This window comes from Paroedura picta, chromosome 1 (assembly GCF_049243985.1).
Source record: "Paroedura picta isolate Pp20150507F chromosome 1, Ppicta_v3.0, whole genome shotgun sequence".
In the NCBI taxonomy this organism is placed as follows: domain Eukaryota; kingdom Metazoa; phylum Chordata; class Lepidosauria; order Squamata; family Gekkonidae; genus Paroedura; species Paroedura picta.
This window is the reverse complement of record NC_135369.1, coordinates 72,564,666-72,585,766: the sequence shown is the minus strand read 5'-3', so window position 1 is coordinate 72,585,766 and position 21,101 is coordinate 72,564,666. Positions and strand designations below refer to the sequence as shown.

General features: G+C 47.4%; 1 protein-coding gene across 3 annotated transcripts in view; it reads left to right on the top strand.

Moving 5' to 3' along the window:
* Positions 1–19,638, top strand: part of CAPN11 (calpain 11) — a 38,969-nt gene extending 19,331 nt beyond the window's left edge. For all 3 annotated transcript variants that reach the window (XM_077342438.1, XM_077342428.1, XM_077342447.1), the window contains exons 3-22: positions 184–253; positions 3,546–3,664; positions 3,911–4,044; positions 4,264–4,432; positions 5,586–5,669; positions 5,761–5,846; positions 6,014–6,088; positions 9,646–9,806; positions 10,094–10,263; positions 10,358–10,369; positions 10,902–11,113; positions 11,458–11,497; positions 12,057–12,122; positions 12,670–12,727; positions 12,870–12,934; positions 14,391–14,459; positions 14,586–14,664; positions 15,237–15,353; positions 15,835–15,893; positions 16,918–19,638. In XM_077342438.1, the coding sequence (XP_077198553.1) occupies positions 184–253; positions 3,546–3,664; positions 3,911–4,044; positions 4,264–4,432; positions 5,586–5,669; positions 5,761–5,846; positions 6,014–6,088; positions 9,646–9,806; positions 10,094–10,263; positions 10,358–10,369; positions 10,902–11,113; positions 11,458–11,497; positions 12,057–12,122; positions 12,670–12,727; positions 12,870–12,934; positions 14,391–14,459; positions 14,586–14,664; positions 15,237–15,353; positions 15,835–15,893; positions 16,918–16,944 (1,872 nt within the window). In that variant the 3' untranslated portion in view covers positions 16,945–19,638. The remainder of the gene's footprint in view (positions 1–183; positions 254–3,545; positions 3,665–3,910; positions 4,045–4,263; positions 4,433–5,585; positions 5,670–5,760; positions 5,847–6,013; positions 6,089–9,645; positions 9,807–10,093; positions 10,264–10,357; positions 10,370–10,901; positions 11,114–11,457; positions 11,498–12,056; positions 12,123–12,669; positions 12,728–12,869; positions 12,935–14,390; positions 14,460–14,585; positions 14,665–15,236; positions 15,354–15,834; positions 15,894–16,917) is intronic.
* The last annotated feature ends 1,463 nt before the right edge of the window (positions 19,639–21,101 follow it).

Here is a 21,101-nt window from a genome sequence, read left to right as displayed (position 1 = left end):
GAGAATAGTCACAAGTCTGAGCAAGAAAAAAATAGATCTGACAAATTTACTACTCTGGCAACCAGGGTATGTGTTCCTGATACACCTATGTGAAGATACTGAGCATCAGCATCAATAATTTAATGAATCTTGTATCCACTTGTATCCAATGAATCTTGTATCCAATGAATCCTGTATCTGCAGGAAATTGTGGATGACCCTCAGTTTATTGTTGGAGGTGCCACAAGGACAGATATCTGCCAAGGAGCATTAGGTGAGTCATGTCTGTTTATCCGGGGGGGTGGGGGAGTAAACTGGATAGAAGGACCATGTAGGCCATGCAAAGGATCCTGCTGGCCCAAATGCTCCAAACAGGGGGGCTCACTTTAGTCGTTATAGCTAGCAATCATTGACCTATCCTCAATGGATTGAAAGCCTTTTAAAGCCATCAGTGCTTGCAGTCATCATTTGCATCCTCTGGCAGTGAATTCCACTGTTTAATTATAACTGAGTTTAAAAAATATTTTTTCTGTCCTTGAATAGAGAGCCCCTGAGTACCAGAACAGTACCAGGAGAGGGGTAGACAGGCAGTGTGGGGCATGAGGAATAAGGTGCTTGCCAGGGTGGGGAAGCAAAGAACAGGGCGCTGTTGGCTGCTTCCTCACCTCCTCAGTTTTTAGAGCCTTTACCAAACCTCTTTTGGTTCTGGGGTTTCATCCCACTCTCCTTGGGGATTCCTTGGTGCTCTGCAGCTGTGTTTGCAACAGGGTTGCTGTGCCACATAAGCCTGATGATGAGCCATTCTGTACATATGGCCAAGTGTCAGCATGCCCATTGACAGAGGCCCCTTGTGAATGGCAGGAGACCAGAAACTTACAAAAGTCTCACCTTGGAAGCAGTCAAGTGGAGCCCTTGTAAGTGTAGGCTCATTCCCTAGAACTTGAGCCGGGCGACTAGACTGGTGATTTGGATGAGGGAGGCAAGAGGAAATGTCCAGGTTTCCTCCATTCTGCTTGTGTGAGCTGAGAGCCTTGAATTTGCAGTTGAAATCAGAGTTTCTTTTCTCCTTGGATTCCTTGTGCTCTAGGAGTTCAAAGAGTTCTTCCCATACTCTAAATCAGAATGGCTGTTTCCTCATTACAAAGCAGATGAAGATGAGGCTGAAAATTTGCCACCTAATGAGCCACCTAACTGTAGTTTAAACAGATTTCCCTGCTACAGTCTCAAGCACAAACTAGACATGAGAAATCAATGATTTTATTGTTAGCATAATGGGTGGGTCTGCTGATCTAATTAGGAAAACAGTACATATTTAACCCTCCAACAAGGATTACTTAATCTAAATCATGGCTTGGATTATGGAAAATAGTACTAGAAGCGGGTTTTTTTGTATCCTGCTTTTCACTAACCTAAGGAGTCTCAAAGCAGCTTACAATTGCCTTCCCTTCCTCTCACAACAGGCACCCCCGGGAGGTAGGTGGGGCTGAGAGAACTGTGACTGACCCAAGGACACCCAGCTGGCTGTATGTGAAAGAGTGGGGCATCAAATCCAGTTCTGACCAATACACCAAGTAGTGTTAAGTATCCCTTCCTACAGTCTTTTCAGTCAAGCAGCACAGAACCCTGAGGAGGCCTGATACGTAACACTCACCCGGTCATCTTTAGTAAGCCTACTGCCATATCTACGCTGACATTCACCGTTTTCCATGATGACATTACGTCCTTTACAGCTCTGTGAATATGAGGCTCTTCAGGGCAGTGCCCTGGTAGAAGCAGCATTAAAGGTTGGGTTAAGTGACTGCTATGGGGACTCCCTATCCCCCAAGTCCTTTTTCTTCTAGTACCATCAGGTTTTATTATGATATCCCTGTTCCTTGATCTTCCAATTTTTAAATTTCTTCTTCCTGATGACCCAGGGCCTGGTCTGGGCTTTTGGGATCATTTGCCTAGTGTGCAGTATCCAAATAGAATGACCACTAGACTGGAAAAGCTTTTATGATTTTATTCAACTGCAGAAAAACAAAACGTCACAGGTGGGTTGGTCCCTGAAGAGCCTGTGTATAGAACAGGAGAGTATCATAAAATTATATAACCTCATTGGAGGCGGGAGAAGGTGATGCCCTTACAGGTCAAACCAACAACCTAAGGTCTCCACCTTTGCACATGACCCTGGGACAACCCTTAAGTCATTTTGCTAAGTCACTGGAAAGGTACCTAAAAGGCGATATCCGTTCCTCCCAGCCCTCCGCCCGACTCCAGTGATTTAGTATCAACAATTCTAGTGGCCTTGGAAATAGGCCAGGCCGGTACATCAACATTGGCACTATTTGGCAGCATTTCAAGAGATGGTTAAATACACCCTCCTCACAAGGCCTACTGATTAAGGCATTGTTCTAGAAGCTAAGTTACAGAGACAAAATATTACAGAACTTTGCATTGTCACATACAGTGTTTAAGCATTGAATGGGCACTTTAGGTACCTTAGCATTTCATAGCATAACAAAAGTGAAAAGTCCAACCCCTATTCCATCATTCCACTGAGCACATCAGATAGCAAGACCAAACATGTGTGATGCATTTCAGAGATCAGGTTTAGCACATTCAAAATACAAGAAAGTTTAATAAATGATAAAAAGAATGCACATGGCCTGTTAAAGCATCCAAGTTGAGCAAGGTTACAAAGAAAAGGTGAAATCACACAGTCCTTTTGCCATCATTCAGAACATATGCTACACGGTATCTAATTAGATTCAAGTTGCTAGGTGTGGAGTTAACAACTAGTCTCTTTTAATTATTTCCTTTCACAACTGGGAAAGTGCCTGCCATTAATTACTAACCTTGACATTGGTGTAGTTGATAGGAATGCAGACTTCTAATCCGGTGAGCCGAGTTCGATTCTGCACTCCCCCACGTGCAGCCAGCTGGGTGACCTTGGGCTCACCCAAGCATTGATAAAGCTGTTCTGACCGAGCAGTGATATTAGCGCTTTCTCAGCCTCACCCACCCCACAGGGTGTCTGTTGTGGGGAAAGGGAAGGCAATTGTGAGCCACTTTGAGACTCCTTCTGGTAGAGAAAAGCGGCATATAAGAACTAACTCTTCTTTTATTTCTCCAATGTTTTTATGAACTACAACTGAACTCAAAAGGACTGATTAGCTGCTTTAGTAAAGAATTATCATTATCATACTTCATAATTTGGATATTATGACAGTTTATTATTTTGCCGCTAATTTACTTTTTCTTTATATCTGGACTCTTATGATCCTTGTTCCATTTTATCTGAGGAAGAGTGCTTGCACTTGAAAGCTCACACCTTTAGATCAAATCTTTGTTAGTCTTAAAGGTGCTATTGGAATTGAATTTTGTAATGTCTACTTAGGACGGGCTAGCTTTACTTGAAGCCAGGCACTGGTTTCCATCTGGGTTCCTGCTCGAGTGTAGTCACAATTGAAATATTGGAGGGGGGGGTAATTCTGAGATAGAGAATGTATTTCTATAGAAGCCTAGCCTGGAAATGGGTATATAAAAACCTAAATCTAAGGGGGAATAACTTCCTTGTGCCTCAGGTGACTGTTGGTTGCTGGCTGCTATTGGCTCCCTGACTCTCAATGAGGAACTCTTGCATCGTGTTGTACCTCATGGACAGAGCTTTCAGGATGACTATGCCGGTATCTTCCACTTCCAGGTAAGGCGGGGGGGGGGTTGACTTATCATTCATATTCTTCACAATGTTTTGAAATCAACCTATTTTCTCTCAGCAGGTGGGACACTAAGCTATGCCTATTCTAAAACCAAACTAAAGCTAATCTTGGGTCCAAGGGATGCATGATCTATTCAGATGTTTACCCCCGTCTCTCATTCTCTTCTGTTTTAATCTGCCCCATCATCACAGCCTAGCCACACTTCATTATTTCTCCATTATTTTAATCAGATCTGGCAATTTGGCGAATGGGTGGATGTGGTGGTAGATGATCGGCTGCCAACCAAGGATGGAGAGCTGCTATTTGTGCACTCTGCAGAATGTCAAGAATTCTGGAGTGCTCTGCTGGAAAAGGCCTATGCCAAGTGAGTGCTGTCTTGGTGGGGTTGATGTAGGGGACTAAGATGTGACCCTCCCCCCCCCCCCATCCTTCACACATTTCCTCTAGCAAGCAGGCCCTCTTATGCCTTTGTTCCTGCTCTCCTTTAACTCCTTACCTTCCTCTCCATGAGATTGCCCTGCTTCAGATCAGCAGGTAGGGCTTAAAGATACCTTCCTAACCTTCAGCTTTATCTTATGCACAGGTTGAATGGCTCTTATGAGGCCCTGTCTGGGGGCAGTACCACTGAGGGCTTTGAGGACTTCACAGGTGGTGTGGCTGAAATGTATGACCTGAAGCGACCCCCTAGCAACCTATCCAAGATCATTTGCAAGGCTCTTGACAGGGGATCCTTGCTTGGCTGCTCCATTGATGTAAGGAGGGTACCAAAGGAGGGATAACGCTTGACATGCTTCAGATCTAGAGTGGTTCCCCTTGTTTGGCTCTGATTTTGCTGGTTATGAGATAAAGGTGTAATCCCAGCTGGAAAGGCCACAAGGCGTAGCAACAGGACACACTCAGGGATTAACTGAAGACACAGGGCAAAAGCATTAGGTGATGGCTTTCTGCTTTTCATGTTAAACAACATTTTAGTTTTGGCGGGTATACCTTTGTGATTCAAGAAAATACAAGGCTGATTTAATTTCCTATTCGAGCAGAGCTTACAGAATTAAAAAGTGTTGGGGAAAATAGTTTAGCTATCTGCAAAAAATCTGGCACCATACTAAAAACTCAACTTTGACAGATCATGTGTTTAGCTTGGTGTAGTGGTTAGGAGCGTGGACTTCTCATCTGTCTGGCAAGCTGGGTTCTATTCCATGCTCCTCCACGTGCAGCCAGCTGGGTGACCTTGGGCTCGCCACGGGACTGATAAAGCTGTTCTGACCAAGCAGTGATATCGGGGCTCTCTCAGACTCACCCACCTCACAGGGTGTCTGTTGTGGGGAGAGGAAAGGGAAGGCGAATGTAAGCCACTTTGAGACTCCTTCGGGTAGAGAAAAGTGGCATTGTCTAACTGATTTTTGTGTTTCTGTATGGACACTTGCAAAATTTAAGTGGGGGACATATGATGCTGGAGATTGTTTCCAGTGTATGATGCAGTAAGCAGAGATGAGTTTATGCTTTCAAGTTGCTAGTTAGGCAAATGGCCCAAACCCAGTGCCCAAATATTGGGTTTCTCCTCCTTATCCCCCTTTTAATTTCTATAGAGGTATGCTGGGAAATGCGAGACACTGAGAGCTGGGTGTTATCGGAGCTGATGCTTACCTCCAAGCCTTTCTGTTCGGTCTCCAGATAACAGCAAACCCAAATGCAAAGTCTGCAGCCTTTCCCTGATTTCCGTATGGAAATACCCCATTTGTTTTGACCAAGCTGTGGGCTGCTGCTAGTTTGTTCTTGGCAGCCATTTTAATCATCCCCGACACTGTTTTTCCTTCCCTGAGAGCCAAGAAGTTTGTAACGGGAGGCTGATTATGAATAAAAGAGCTGTAAGGTGGTTGACCAATGCTGTGTATCCTCTGTCCTCAGATCACAAGCGCATTTGACATGGAAGCAGTTACCTTCAAGAAGCTGGTCAAGGGTCATGCTTATTCTGTCACAGGATTTAGGGATGTGAGTGTCTGCTGATGGGGTAACAAGGCAAGGGTGGGGTGTTTTTGTTTGTTTGAGGTCTGCAGGCTGTCTAACTGCTGCTCCCTGACAGGTGGAACATCGTGGCCGCCAGGAACAGCTCATTCGCATAAGGAATCCCTGGGGACAGGTGGAGTGGACCGGAGCGTGGAGTGACAGGTGAGTTTGTTATGGCATTGTAGCAGTATTGGAGTGGGCCACTCTGCCACATGTGGGTCACATGTGTGTGTTTATCTTTTGATAAAGCTGGTATTGGTATGTGTGGATTGAAATATAACTTGAGTCCAGCAGTGTCCCGCCTCACTGCGACTGTGCTTCCCCCTTAGCTCTTCTGAGTGGAATGAAGTGGACCCTGATCAGAGGGAAGACCTTCAGCTAAAAATGGAGGATGGTGAATTTTGGTGAGTGAATGAGTGGTGAGTTCAGGGAGTGTGTGCGTGAGAAGGGCCGTCAAGTTGCTTCCAACTTATGCAACCCAATGAATTAATATGCTCTAAAGCAGTGGTCCCCAACCTTTTTATCACCGGGGACCACTCAACGCCTTTTACTGAGGCCCGTGGGGGGGGGGGGTAGTTTACTCCTCTACTCTCAACCACTGCCCTAGCGCTCTCTGATCGCTATGGTAATGTTTAAACATCCCTTCAAAATAAGATACAGACACGCCACAACAATGAAATGTGTTGTAAAGGGCTTGGGGGGATGAAGTAAAGGGCCGGGGGGGGGGGAGAAGGCGTCCTTCGGGGCCCACTTCCAGTTAGTCGAAGGACCACATGTGGTCTGTGGCCCACAGGTTGGGGATCGCTACTCTAAATCATCTTATTGCTGATAGCCGTTCTCAGGTCTTGCAAACTGAGGGCCATGGTTTCTTTTATTGAGCCAAATCCATCTCATGTTGGAGCTTCCTCTTTTCCTGCTGCCTTTTCCTGTAGCATGGTGATTTTACCAGTGACTCTGTGCTTATCATCATGGGGGATTGGAATGCTAAAGTAGGAAGCCAAAAGATAACCGGGATAACAGGCAAGTTGGTCTTGGAGTACAAAATGAAGCAGGGCACAGGCTGGTAGAATTTTGTCAAGAGAATACAATGGTCATAGCAAACACTCTTTTCCAACAACCCAAGAGACGACTCTACACATGGACATCACCAGACGGTCAACACAGAAATCAGATTGACTATGTGCTCTGCAGCCAAAGATGGAGAAGTTCTATACAGTCAGTAAAAACAAGACGAGGAGCTGATTGTGGTTCAGATCATGAGCTTCTTGTTGCAAAATTTAGGCTTAAATTGAAGAAAGTAGGGAAAAGCACTAGGCCACTCAGGTATGAACTAAATCATATCCCCGACGAATATGCAGTAGAGGTGACAAATAGATTTAAGGAATTAGATCTGATAGACCGAGTGCCTGAAGAACTATGGACGGAGGTTCGCGACATTGTACAAGAGATAGCAACTAAAACCATCCCAAAGAAAAAGAAATGCAAGAAATCAAAATGGCTGTCTGAGGAAGCTTTACAAATAGCTAAGGAGAGAAGGGAAGTGAAAGGCAAGGGAGAAAGATACACCCAATTGAATGCAGAATTCCAGAGTAAAGCTAGAAGATATAAGGATGCCTTCTTAAATGAACAGTGCAAATAAAAAGAAGAAAATAATACAATGGGAAGGACCAGAGATCTTTTCAAGAAAATTGGAGATATGAAGAGAACGTTTCATGCGAAGATGGGTCTGATACGGGACCAAAATGGTAGGGACCTCACAGAAGCAAAACAGATTTTTAAAAGGTGGCAAAATTATACAGAGTGCTACACTCAATATGCCAGCAAATTTGGAAAACTCAACAATGGCCACAGGATTGGAAAAGGTCAGTTTACATTCCAATCCCAAAGAAGGGCAATGCCAAAGAATGTTCAAACTACCGCACCATTGCACTCATTTCTCATGCTAGCAAAGTTATGCTCAAAATCCTACAAGCTAGGCTCCAGCAATATATGGGAGAACTTCCAGAAGTACAGACAGGATTTCGAAGAGGCAGAGGAACTAGAGATCAAATTGCCAACATACGCTGGATCATGGAGAAAGCTAGGGAGTTTCAGAAGAACGTCTACTTCTGCTTCGTTGACTATGCTAAAGCCTGTGATTGTGTGGAGCACAACAAATTGTGGCAAGTTCTTAAAGAGATGGGAATACCAGAGCATCTTATTTGTCTCTTGAGAAACCTAGATGCAGGTCAAGAAGCAACAGTGAGAACCGAGCATGGAATCACTGATTGGTTCAAAATCGAGAAAGGAGTTCGGCAAGGCTGCATACTGTCGCCTTGCTTATTTAACTTGTATGCGGAGCACATCATGAGAAATGCGGGGTTAGAGGAATCACAAATTGGGATCAAGATTGCAGGGAGAAATATCAACATCCTTAGATATGCAGATGATACCACTCTAATGGCAGAAAGTGAAGAGGAACTAAAGAGCCTGTTGATGCGGGTGAAGGAGGAGAGTGCAGAAGTTGGCTTGAAACTCAACATCAGGAAAACAAAGATCATGGCATCCGGCTCTCTCAATTCCTGGCAAATAGATGGGGAAGAAATGGAGGTAGTAACAGATTTCATTTTCCTGGGCTCCAAGATCACTACAGATGGGGACTGCAGCAAAGAAATCAAAAGACGCTTGCTCCTGGGCAGGATAGCTATGGCAAATCTAGACAGCATCCTAAAAAGCAGAGACAACACCCTGCCAACAAAAGTGCGTTTAGTCAAGGCTATGGTATTCTCAGTTGCAATGTATGGCTTTGAAAGTTGGACCATAAGGAAGGCCGAGCATCAAAGAATTGAGTTTTTTGAACTCTGGTGCTGGAGAAGACTCTTGCGAGTCCCTTGGACTGCAAGGCAAACAAACTGGTCAGTCCTAGAGGAGATCAGCCCTGCCTGCTCCTTAGAAGGCCAGATCCTGAAGGTGAAACTCAAATACTTTGGCCGCCTCATGAGAAGGAAGGACTCCTTGGAGAAGAGCCTAATGCTGGGAGCGATTGAAGGCAAAAGAAGAAGGGGACGACAGAGAATGAGGTGGCTGGATGGAGTCACTGAAGTAGTTGGTGCAAACTTAAAAGGACTCCGGGGAATGGTAGAGGACAGGAAGGCCTGGAGGATCATTGTCCATGGGGTCGCGATGGGTCGGACACGACTTTGCACCTAACAACAACACCTGGGGTACATGGCAGCAGCCATTCTCCATTGTACATCCTCATATCCTGAACTGCATGATGTTAGTACTGTAGAGCAGGGGTCCTCAACTCCCGGTCCCCGGCCAGGTACCAGGCCATGGTACCGGGCTGCCAGCGGCCGCGCCAGCCTCCCCCCCCCTGCAGTAAGGGGGGGGAAGAGGCAGGCGCAGCTGCTGGCACGCCAGCGCCGCAAACACGCATGCGTGGAGCTGCCGTGCATGCGTGTTTGCGCCCCTGCTGGTGAAAACACGCACGCGCAGCAGCTCTGCATGTGCGTGTTAGCACCACTACAAGAAGGTTGGGGACCACTACTGTAGAGGGGCAGACTTGGAAGCCAAAATGGCCTTGGGAAAAGTGCTGCCCCTATATGGAGGGTGGTAAGGAGAAAGAGCAGACCGAAAGCAAAAGCCTCTAGCACATGCCTAGCCATCTTGCCCTGGCAGTAGCTCAAACCCATCTCACAGACACCTGCATTAGCAGGGCTTCTCCATGCCTGGAGCAGTGTTGGGTGCCCCCCCTACCCCCACGACTTTTCCTGGTGGTTTTAATGGGGAATGACTCTACAGGAATCCAGTCAGAAGGACTTAAAGCCAATGAGTTGCCACTGGAGTTTCCGTCTCGTGGGTGGATGAATAACAGCCATGCGGGAAGTTCTCTGAGCAGCTGCACCGTGACATTTATTTATTTATTACATTCAGCTAACCACGTCTCTCTCCAGCCTCACTGCTGCTTCTGTCCCTGCAGGATGTCCTTCCGAGACTTCATGCGTGAATTCTCTAGGCTGGAGATCTGTAACCTCTCTCCGGATGCTCTGACCAAGGACGATTTGAGCAAATGGCACACCACTCTGTTTGAAGGCAGCTGGCGCCGGGGCAGTACAGCTGGGGGCTGCAGGAACCATCCAGGTAATTCTAGTCTTCTGTGCTGCCTCCAGTCTCTGGTCTATCTCGGTGATGAATTGCTAGCACAGAATTCAGTGCTGCATCTTTCTCTCTGTGTGGCTATAATACCCAATTGTATCTGTAGCCTGCTGAGGTTCCATCTCAGATACCTTGGATAGCTCAGGCAGGCCCACTCCCACCAGAACTCAGAAGCTAAGCAGGGTTGACAGTGGTAGAAAGCAAGCATTGGCTTGTGTGACCTGAAGCCGAGGAGCATCATGCATCACCTCGGTCTTCTTTTTTCCCTGCAGCCACATTCTGGGTTAATCCACAGTTCAAAATCAAGCTCTTGGAAGAGGACGATGACCCGGATGATGATGAGCTCGCTTGCAGCTTCTTAGTGGCTCTGATGCAAAAACACCGGCGAAAAGAGCGCCAGGTCGGAGGAGACATGCATACCATTGGCTTTGCAGTCTACGAGGTAATCCCACAAGTTCTCCTGGTGGCCTTCTGACCAATATAGTTTAATCAAGAATTAATTCCTAATATTTTCTTTCTTTTCTCCCTCTTCTTAGGTTCCTGAGGAGGTATGTCCTGAGTCACAAAAAATTATTACTGACATGTGTATGAAAATGGAAAACTCAAAGCTAACTTGAAGGGGTTGAGCCAGAAACATTTATCTCAGCTAATAGTTTTGGAAGGAGTTCTGGGACAGTTCTTTTCACTTGTTTTGATGTAAATACCCAGATCCCCTGGGTGCAGAGGAAGTCAGAGAAAAGCCCAATTTCTTCACCAAAGATACCTGCCCTGTTTGATACAAATAATTTGTACAAAATGAGAAAATGTACGCATTTCCTTACTTCTCAAAATTCTGTTTTCAGGGTTCAGGTTTGTCATATTGGTGCAAGATATGCTTGTTTGTGTGTGTGTTTTTGTAAGGTGCCTGTCTGCAACCGTGCCACAGTCAAAGAAGCATTTTTTTTAAACATTCCAGAGGCCTGCCTTCTTGCTTGAGTTTTACTTCTCTGGGTGTGTGTTTTTGTCCGCTTCAGGCCTCATCAAGTGGGGTCAGACCTGTCTGCACCATTGTGTAGGAGGCTTGGTCTGTTTGTCTCCTAGTCCCAGGGCTGCCAGAGTGTCCACTTGAAGAAGGATTTCTTCCTGAGGAACCAGTCTCGGGCACGTTCAGAGACCTTTATCAACCTGCGGGAGGTGAGCAACCACATCCGCCTGCCCCCTGGCGAGTACATCATAGTCCCCTCGACATTTGAGCCCAACAAAGAAGCGGATTTCGTTCTGCGTGTCTTCACGGAAAAGCAGTCAGACACACAGTAAGTCCGTGCACTGGACCAGTCTTATGGGAAACAGCAAAGGGATCCATGAGTTTACCCAGGACGTTGGATTCCTCCTGCATCTATTGGGGTGGCTGGGATAATTCCAGAAGGCAGCCGTGCTAGGAGGTGGGGAAACTAATTCAAGCTTTTGATGCTGGGGGCCTCTGACTTAGTGGAGCCACCCGGTGCTGTCATCCCTGTAATGACTTGACATGTTTGGCTGATACTTTGGCAAACTTCTGCAAGTGATAGCAAAGCATATCTCTGCCAAACCCTCTTCTCTTTTCTAAAAGTCTCCCCTGTGTTTGAGCCTTTGCTTACAGTGTGTTTTGCCTCCTTAGGGAGTTGGATGAGGAGATTTCGGCAGATTTGCCAGATGAGGTAAGGGCCCCAGACAAAACCCAGGGGGAACGTTGCTAATGAGTTGCACTTTTCTGCTCTGCTACCTTTAGTATGACATTTCACAGGGACTAGTGTCTGGATGGTCTCCGTCCTCAGGGAATGGAAATGGCCATGACTGGAGACACATTTTGCCAGGTTCAGCCCGTGAAAGGATCTAAAGTAGCAGGTTCTGGGAAAGATTGTTTTCTGCTTGGAAACCTGGAGGAGTGTTGCCACTCAGTACAGAGCTAGATTGATAGTGGTCTTACAATGGCTCCTGGCTTCCTAGGCTATGATAATCTGCATCCTGTCCCCTTAATTCAAAAGAGTAATGGTCCAGAAAAGCCTTGCTGGTTAAAATGGACTGGGAGGGAAGTTACAGGTGTGGACAGAATTGAGGGGAGGAGGAAACCAGCTGCTTGAATACAAGGATGAACTAACTCAGTGATTGTTAATGATAGGAGTGTCATGAACTGTTCTTGGTGCAAGTTTTTGAAACTCAGTTCTAGAGTCTGAAATGGATCGTTTAATCTGCTGCTCCTGGTTTGTGCCTCCTCAGGAGGAAATCTCTGAGGATGATGTGGATGAGAACTTCCGGAACATGTTCCAACAACTTGCAGGAGAGGTAAGTGCCATGATGACACATTTCTGTGAATCCCCCCCCCCCCACATCCCGGTGGTAGCAATAGTTGAAGAGCAGCGGATGGCCCTGATACAGTGGAAGTGAGCAAGTCAATGACAGCCAGGTTATGTTGTGAACAAAGCACTACATTGAGCAGGAAGCTCATATGAAGATGTCTCCAAGACAACCCTCTTTCAGCTTCACTTGTGTCCTCCCAGGATTAACATGAAGAGAAAAGACCACACACCAATGATGAATGGGGCACGTCAGAGCTGTCCAGAATCATTCCTTACTATTAGCAGTGCCTAAAGGATTCTGAACAGACTGCTTCAGAAGATGATGATATCCTTAGACATTCCATGCAATAAGAAGTTACTGTTCAGGGAAAGCTGCATCCCACAGGATGGAAGTCTTTTAACAAACATTTGGGTTTCTGTGTCATAAATACTCAGCAGCTCTTTATTTATCCTGAATTGCACGCAGAGCAGGAACTGGGGCCTTCTGCAGTGAACAGAGAAGTGATTCATGCTCTCCTCTCCCTTCCCTCCAGGACATGGAAATCAGTGTGTTTGAGCTCCGGACTATCCTGAACAGAGTTGTCAGCAGGCGTAAGAGCTGCTTCTTCAACCGTTCACCCTGCAGGGGGGAGGGAGAGCAGTGGCTGCATTTTTCACCCCACCTGCCTCATGCAAGTGCTAGCTGGGATGTGCTTTCTGAACTGAGTGTTCCTCTCTTTCCTCCTTCCCTCAGACAAAGACCTGAAGACAGACGGGTTCAGTATGGATTCCTGCCGCAGCATGGTTAACTTGATGGACGTATCCTCTTTTCAGGGGAGGAGTGGAAGCAGAGAAATGAGCAGTTCCCGAGTTAAAGAACGGGAGGGGCATAGATATGCTCAAAGGGCACAATTTCTGGCACAGGGTGCTACACGTTGCCTTTCGGCAGCCTGAGTGCATTGTGGCTCGTGATGACAGAACTGTTGGAGATGGTTGCACAGTGTCCTCCGCCTCAGTTGTAGGGCTGCCTTTGGCTGTTGTATAGAAAAGCTACTTGCGCAAAGCATGCAACTTTAAACTAGGCTGGAATACCCATCCTGTTGTCAAACATCTCCTATGCTTTGAGTCAGTAGCTTTGCGGTGAAGCTGTTCACAGGAGTTTGTGACTCTTTATTATTTATTTCATTGATTGTTATGCGCCCCTCTTGGACTAGACAATGCTGAGCACAACAGGGTGGTGCCAGTCCAAAAGGTCCACAAATTATGGACACAGCAGTTTAGACCCAAGGAACAAGAGGGGGGACAACAGAACCAGTCACCCAGGTTCAAGTTTTCTGTTTCCAGAGAATCGTTGATGCTGTAGGAAAGGGGCATCCTGATACTTTGGTAGCAGGAAGCTGTTTAACAGGGCAAGGCATCAGATCCTGAGCCGAAGTATTGATTGTCCTGGCACCAGGAACTGATCTTGACAGCACTGAGTCATGGCCTTGTTAACAGGGTCTGGAAAGTACATAATCGCTTTCTGATGCCCCACCCCCAGAAGGAGAAGAGTTGGTTCTTATATGCCACTTTTCTTTACCCGAAGGAGGCTCAAAGCGGCTTACAGTCGCCTTCCCTTTCCTCTCCCCACAACAGACACCCTGTGGGGTGGGTGAGGCTGAGAGAGCCCTAATATCGCTGCCCGGTCTGAACAGTTTTATCAGTGCCGTGGCAAGCCCAAGGTCACCCAGCTGGCTGCATGTGGGGGAGCGCAGAATCGAACCCGGCATGCCAGATTAGAAGTCCGCACTCCTTACCACTACAGAGATGCTGCTGAATCAGTTCTTAAGCTAACGTAACCCCAGAGTGCTTTGCTCAGTTGTACAGGGCAGCACTAAAGTGTGGTCACCTCCAAGGTGACAGATGGCAGACCTTTAAATAAGAGCCGGATCTAAACTGAATTAGCAGTTTCCACCCATTCCCCCTTCGTGCAGTGGACCCTTCCCTCTCTCATGTGTGCCTTAGGATCCCTCAAGAACAGCCTTTCTTAGCAATCCGTTAACTACTTTTCAGTGATGGAAAAGTAGGTCTGGGTGCAATCCTGATTAGCCGCCTCATCAGAGTCTCCTGGGTCCGAGGGGATGGGGGCTTGCCCAGTAAATCAAAGTCCTTTCTGGGTTACAGTCTGTGGGCTCTGAGCCAGAGCATCGGCATTCCTCCTCTATTTGCCACCTCCTCCCCAAGTCTTGCTTTTTGCGGGTGGGGGAAGGCTCTCCTTGACTCTTCTGCTCTCCAGAAAGATGGCAGTGCTCGCCTGGGAATTGTGGAGTTTCAGATACTGTGGAACAAGATCAGGGCCTGGCTGGTAAGAGGTTCATTCCTGGCTCATCAGATTCATGGGGAGGAGGAAGACTGGAATGATGGCTAAGGAGTGTGGGGAAAGGACATGGCCCCTCACCTCCTCCTCCTCCTCCTTCCTCTGTCCACACAGAACATCTTTCGCCAGCACGACATAGACAAGTCAGGCACTATGAGTGCTTACGAGATGCGGCTGGCTCTGGAATCGGCTGGTAAGCCTGGGAAGGGAAGGTGACCAAACAGTAAGCTTTGGTGATGCTGGGAGGCCTCACTGCGGAAATGACTGGAACGTTCGTGGTTAGCTTCTGTGAACTGACAGCTAGACTCTCATCAGGGGAGCTGGCTGCGATCAGGATGAGGTCCTGTTGTCAGAAACCGAGGGCACAGCCTGTCAGCAATTCTGTCTCTCAGATCGGCTGTATGAAAGCGGAATCATAGAGTTGGGAGGGACCTCCAGGGTCATCTAGTCCAACCCCCTGCACAACACAGAAAATTCAGAACTTCACACCCCCCCCCAGTGACCCCAATTTGAGGGCCTTTAAATACTTGATATTGGTTCCTCTCTTTTCTTGGGACCTGTAGTCATGTGGTTGGTAGAAAGTGCATCAAGAGTCTCGAGACGTTAACCCTTTTGAAATCCCAATGAGACGGTCAGTGGCTGGATCTCATCCGATTGTTCTGAACCTGAGTTCTCGGGGACACTCAAGCTCAGTTTCTGACTCCCAGTGGGCTTCTGTGGTTTAGCTTTCAGGGTAGACCAGTGACCCATTTCTTTCTCTCTCAGGCTTCAAATTGGACAACAAGCTGCACCAGGTGTTGGTGGCCCGTTACGCTGATGAGTCGCTGGGTGTGGACTTCGATAACTTTGTCTGCTGTTTAGTCAAGCTGGAGACGATGTTCAGTAAGTGCTGCAGAGGCAGCCCTCTCCAGGGGCCGTTTGTGGATCCAGAAGAGTGTAGCAAAGTGCCTCCAGGCAGGCTTGCCCATCTCCCTCACAGGGATTGCAGCAGTCATGGGATGGCCATGTTACACACCCCCAAGATGTTCCAGGTAGACTACTGCACTGAGGTAGAGAAGATGGACAGGGTAGCTCGTGGGGTGAACTGGCCCAAAGAGCTGTTTCCCATTAGAGACCTTCCAGGTCTCCTCTGCCATCCTCTGGGACTGAGATATAGGCCTTACCCGGTTTATAACCGACTGTCCACCTACTTCTTGTGTCAAGAAAGAATGCACCATGGCTAGTAGACTGCAAACTGAGTACTATGCCTCAAAGAAGCATGGTGTGAAGGGAACTGACTTTGAGGCACTTTCACTGGGAGTACTGGTCTTAGTTATGCGTGCCATTACAATTTTTGTGCTTGTTTTCCCTTCAAACTTTGCAGGATTCTTTCAGAGTATGGATCCTGAAAGTACTGGCGTTGCTGAGATGAATCTTGGTGAGGTAAGAAAGTGACAGAACGTTTGGGTTTGCATTATGAGTATGCTGGTATGAGGGCAGGGATGGAGCTACCTTTTGTCAGGAGAAACTCAGACTGTCCAGGGGGCAGATCTCCTGGAAAGGTTTCAGGACACACAGATCCAAATGCAATGGAGCCCAAAGGGGCAGGGAGGGGGGGCATCTCCAGCTTCCTGATAACTCACCACTCCTATCCACTTCTTGGCTGCTGACAACTTAATTTTTTAACTGGCATTTGTTAATTAGTTTAAAAGGATGATGGGCCTAGGAGCTCTGATGAAAAATCTGCTGTTGCAGATGTAAGATGGGTGTGTTTTCAGCAAGGAAATTTCAGCCCTTGGCAGTGACCATGATAACTTCACAAGGGTCTGCCACAGTGGTTAGCCGTTCAGTCATACAGCAGCCGCATTGCTGCTCAGACTCTGTTCTGTTCCCAAGAGACCTTGTGCTCTGTTTGAAGTTTTTGGCTGCATGCAGTTATTATTGCAGAACTGAAGCAAAACTAGACATTACCTAGGAATCTAATCTTGTTCTGCATATATTAAAGATTCTTAAGGCAAGAACTTCTCTTCATGTTTAATGTTAAAGTCTAGTAGGAACATAGGAATTCCTCTGTTGTCTGCAAGATTTATTGAGTCACACAGTTATTTTCCCTGCCTTTGGGAGATGAGTGGGAGTGATCTGGAAGTAGGGAAGAGCAACATTCTGACATCACCCAGAAGTGATGTTAGAGCCATCAGGGGGTGACACTCTGGCTTTGGCCAAAACAGTATAGTGGAATTTGCTTCATAGAGTTTTGCCCCCAACCAGGGTGCTCTCCCCACCCCACCCCTGAGAACCCTGATGTGCCAAGGTCACTTCCAGATGACGACAGCTTGTTGTGGCAGTTTTCTGGGTTCAGATGAGTTTGGGGGGGGGGGGGCAAGGTCCACCCAGAAAGCAGGGGTGCCCTGCCTGGGCCAGTAGACCTGGCAACCTTATTTACAGTCCCACCTTGTTTTGTCCACAGTGGCTGATGTTCACAATGTGCGGCTAAAGCACAGATGGAGCAAGCTGAGAAGACCCCATTGGACTGGGCTGCCCCAAGTGCCTCCTTCACGTCAGACTGTCCGACACAGAATGACCCCTCATTCTGCCCCCACCCCCACCTATGCTGAGCCCAGAGACTGCTTCTTTTCCTCTTGACTGCAAGCCTATTGGCACCCCAGGATTAAGCTCCCCCACAATCCCCTGTCCAGGAACTAGAGTTATTTCTGGGAGCAGGGCAGAGAGAGGCAGCTGTTTCCTGCTGGGAGTGTGGTTTGTGAGCTGGGCAAAGATGTGAGAAGGACACAGATGCACGCTGGGGGGTTGGGGGCACAGACGCATGCAGGTCTTAGTGTAGTTGCACTTGCCAGGGGGAGGGGCCCTACCTCAAAGCAGAGGGGCTGGGCCTGTTGTTTTCTCTTCCTCCTCCCTGGTTGCTGCTTCTGAGCTGGATCCTGCAAGAAAACCTCACTTTCCCTTCTCTGATGGGCTTTGCAGCCAGCAGTGCTTTGCTGTTTTTCTAGTAAGTAAACTCTGTAGCAGATTAAATAGTGAGATGCATCCCTAATATAACTCTAGGCGTGCATTCTGAAATGAGAGAGAACAGCCAGGAGAGGGGTAGCATGGCCATATATCTGCCAGGCCCCCAATACTGTTCCCATCCTCTCTTTGCATGGAAGCATTTAAGGTGGTCCCTCCTCTTCCAGGTCGCCTACTTAAGGCCACCAAAATCTACCATGTGGTGCTAGCTGTGATTCAGAGTGTCTGCTTGCTTCTCCTTGAGAGCCAGCGTGGTGTGGTGGCCAAGCGTAGTGGCCTCTAATCTGGTTTGGTTCCCCACTCTGTCCCATGAAGCCAGGTGGGTGACCTTGGGTCAGTTCCAGCCCCGCCTGCCTCACAGGGTGCCTGTTGTGAGGAGAGGAAAGGAAGGCGATTATAAGCTGCTTTGAGATGCCTTTGGGTATTAAAAAGTGGGGTACAAAACACCAGGGCTGCTGCTGCTGCTTCTTAAGTCAAGGCCCGTTGTGGGAGTTGCTGGGGACAGGTGACCCAAAGCAATCCTGGAGACAGGTAGGGGGAACATCTCAGCACCAGTGGCCAGGATAGGAGGAGGAAAACGGGCAGCTGTGGTAGCTTCCTCCTTCCCAGGCACTCAGGAGTCCTCAAATTGTTTGCACCAGGACAGGAATTGCAGCTTTTTCAAACTGGAGAGGAATCAAAGCAGTTGGGGCAGCCTCTTCCCAGTCTCCATTTCATGTCCTCCTCCGCCATCACTTGGAGGCGCTAAAAGGAAACAGAGCTGTGAAAGCCTCCAACCTCGAGCCTGCAGTCTGCCCAAGAGTGCCCCAGTGGCCACATGCAGGACACATCAGGAGCCATCCTAAGCAGGTCTACTCAGGGGCCCATTCCTTTCTATTCAGCGGAACTTTACCCCTGGAAATATACACAGTGTATTTAAATAAATGGTGGAGTGTGTTCCACTCAGGTGCCCTCCTCATACTTAGTCAGTGCAGAGTATTTCATGCTGCACTTCTCCTTCTCCCATAGGTCTGACAGGGTCTTTGCTAGAATTCACCGTTCAGTAGGTGTTCTGGTGAATTTCCAAGTCCTCCCACTATAGTCAGGTGCCACTGGAGTGGAATCTTCTTTCAGGCTTAACCTCAAAGCAGTCTCTGGTGTTGCTTTTATGTGGAATAGAATCTCTGCCCTTAAAGGCCACTGGGAGGGGAGTGAGGAGCCCACCAGTCAGCAGAGACACAAATTGCAGGGGTTCCTTTGCTCTGAAAGGGGAAGCCTGTGCTGTTGGTTGTCTATCTGTTCTGAGAGCTAGAGTCACTGCTCTCTAATTTTGCTGCAAAGGAAGGTTCAAAATAAACCCTACACAAAAAAGAGAATGTAAATTTGCCTGGTGTATCCCTCGGCTGCCGAGTTTTAGACAGGCTTCTGTGCCAGCATTAGCCCATGATTGTGAGAGAGATGGATGTAAGATTTATGTAACATCTTAGGGTTCTTGGCTAGCTGAGAACGGTCACTCTGGTGGCAGGATACAGAGGTGTGTACTACTCAAAACACCCCCCACCACCACCACAGCTGCAAGGTCCATTTGTCCACCTTGCTGCTGTCTTTTGTTCCCAAACTGCTCCTGTACTCAGAATAGGATGAGGCAAGTTTTGAAGGGAAAAGAATTGCCAAAATAATACCTGTTCCCATTTCAAGAGCCAAACTGTGGAACTGGAAGATGTCCACAAGCCTTGCCGAGGTTGCTTTTTTCAGCATCTCCTTGGGATGGAAAAGGTTTTTCTGAGCACCGCATGTTAGAAGTCACCATACAGATCAGCATGCTGGCAAGCTTTTAACAAGGTAGAATTTGTAACGGCAAAAGTGCTATTGGCTCAGGCTCTGCTTGGCTCTCTTATCTGCCGGCCATTTTATTTTCTGTTATGAGGGCATTCCAGCTCTTAGCCAACTTATCATCTTCTGGAGGGGGCTGCCTTCCTGCCCAGTTTCATGCGCCAAATCTTTTTAATTCCTCTATCCACACTGTCAGTGGCCTGGGTGCTTTGCTTCAGGGACCTGCCTCTCCATTGCCTTGGGACTCCTGCGGAATGAGTCTGTATTGATAACCACTTCAACTCAGATAGCAGAGCTGCCTCTTCAGCTCAACTTGCAATGTTGGTAGAGTTAATAAATAGAGATACACCTACCTCTGGAGTGAGTGTGTTTGCTTCTACAGCTAATGACACTGTGGTGGTGACTCCTTTACCAGGCCTTTTTGTTCTGCTTTCAGGTATATTGAGCATTTCTCAAAAAAATTAAACAAATGAATGCCTCATAGCATGTTAGCAGTATTCTGTGCACCTGCAGGCGGAAAGAGTTTTGACTGCTTCCAGAAAACTTGCAGCCCTGCCTCAGGTCTTTGAGCCTAAGTCAGCTTAGGGTCTGCTACTGAACTAAACACTCAGCACAACGGTAGTAAAATAAGCAGATTTAATTTTTGTTGTCTGAGGACACAAATGTTTCCCACTGAGGAGCAAACATATGCTTTTAACTCTAGTTTCCCATGATCTCAGGTTACTGCTTTGCAAATATATTAATATAAGAATAGTTTTATTTTTATTGCCCTTCTTGGTTGGTTAGTGACCTGCTTTGAATGTGGCTTCCTGAAGACAAGCTTTAATCTTTAAGCAGACTGAAAGCAGGATTATGGAAATAGAACAAGGCAAAATGAAAAATAGAGCTGCTGTTCACTGTTTTAATTCTAGAAAGTTATTTCTCTGGGCCCTTTAAGCTACTTTTAGCTAGTGAACGCCAGGTGGCAGCATTGCTCTTTGCTCATAAAGCTTTGAACTCTACCAGGTTTCTTGCTGGCTGGCAGAGCTGCTGTGAGCCTCAAGTGCCAGTGGACTGAATTCCAGCAAAGCTGTCCTGCTGGCTCTAGGTCTGGAAGAAGACTGTATTGGAACTAATGAAGAAGGGGGCTGGCTCAGAATGGCAGGGAAGCGGCTGCCAGACTAAGCATCATCTCCCGCCTCCTCCGGCTGCTCTCAGCCAGTTCAGGCTTGAGGAGAAGCAGGGAGCCTAACAAACAGTGGCCAAGGGGGATCTGTGACAATCTTGCTCCCATGGTAGTGCTCCCTGGCACAATATTCCACTGGCCAAAAAAAGACTAGCCACAGCAGCGTCCAAACAAGTACAATATCCCTTAGCTCTGAGTAAAAGGTGAAGGCACGCCACTGTTCTCCCTGCGTGTTAAATAAAGTGGAAGTAAAACTCATTTGATCTGAGCTTCTTGTACTTAATGTATTTTGCTCTACATGAAATATTGGCCTTCCACTGACTCTTTATCCCACTCGATCTGTTGCATGTCTGTACCCTCCTCTTCCCATTATGGGGCTCAGTGTCATATGCAGGGTCCTCCCCACCTTTTTCCTTCACAGGGACCACATGAGGTTGGGCTGAGAGAAGGTCCCTGTCCCATGGTCCTCCCAGTGAGCTTCATGCCTGAGTGGGGATTTGAAAATGGGTGTAGTCACCCACCATGGCTCTCTCATTCCAGTTCAGTAAGTTCCAGTTCTCTGTAAATGATTATTTACGTGGAGCAATGGGAACAATTTCTCCCTTAGCAGGACTAGGATGGCTCTGCATAGGCCTCTTGGTACCTTCACG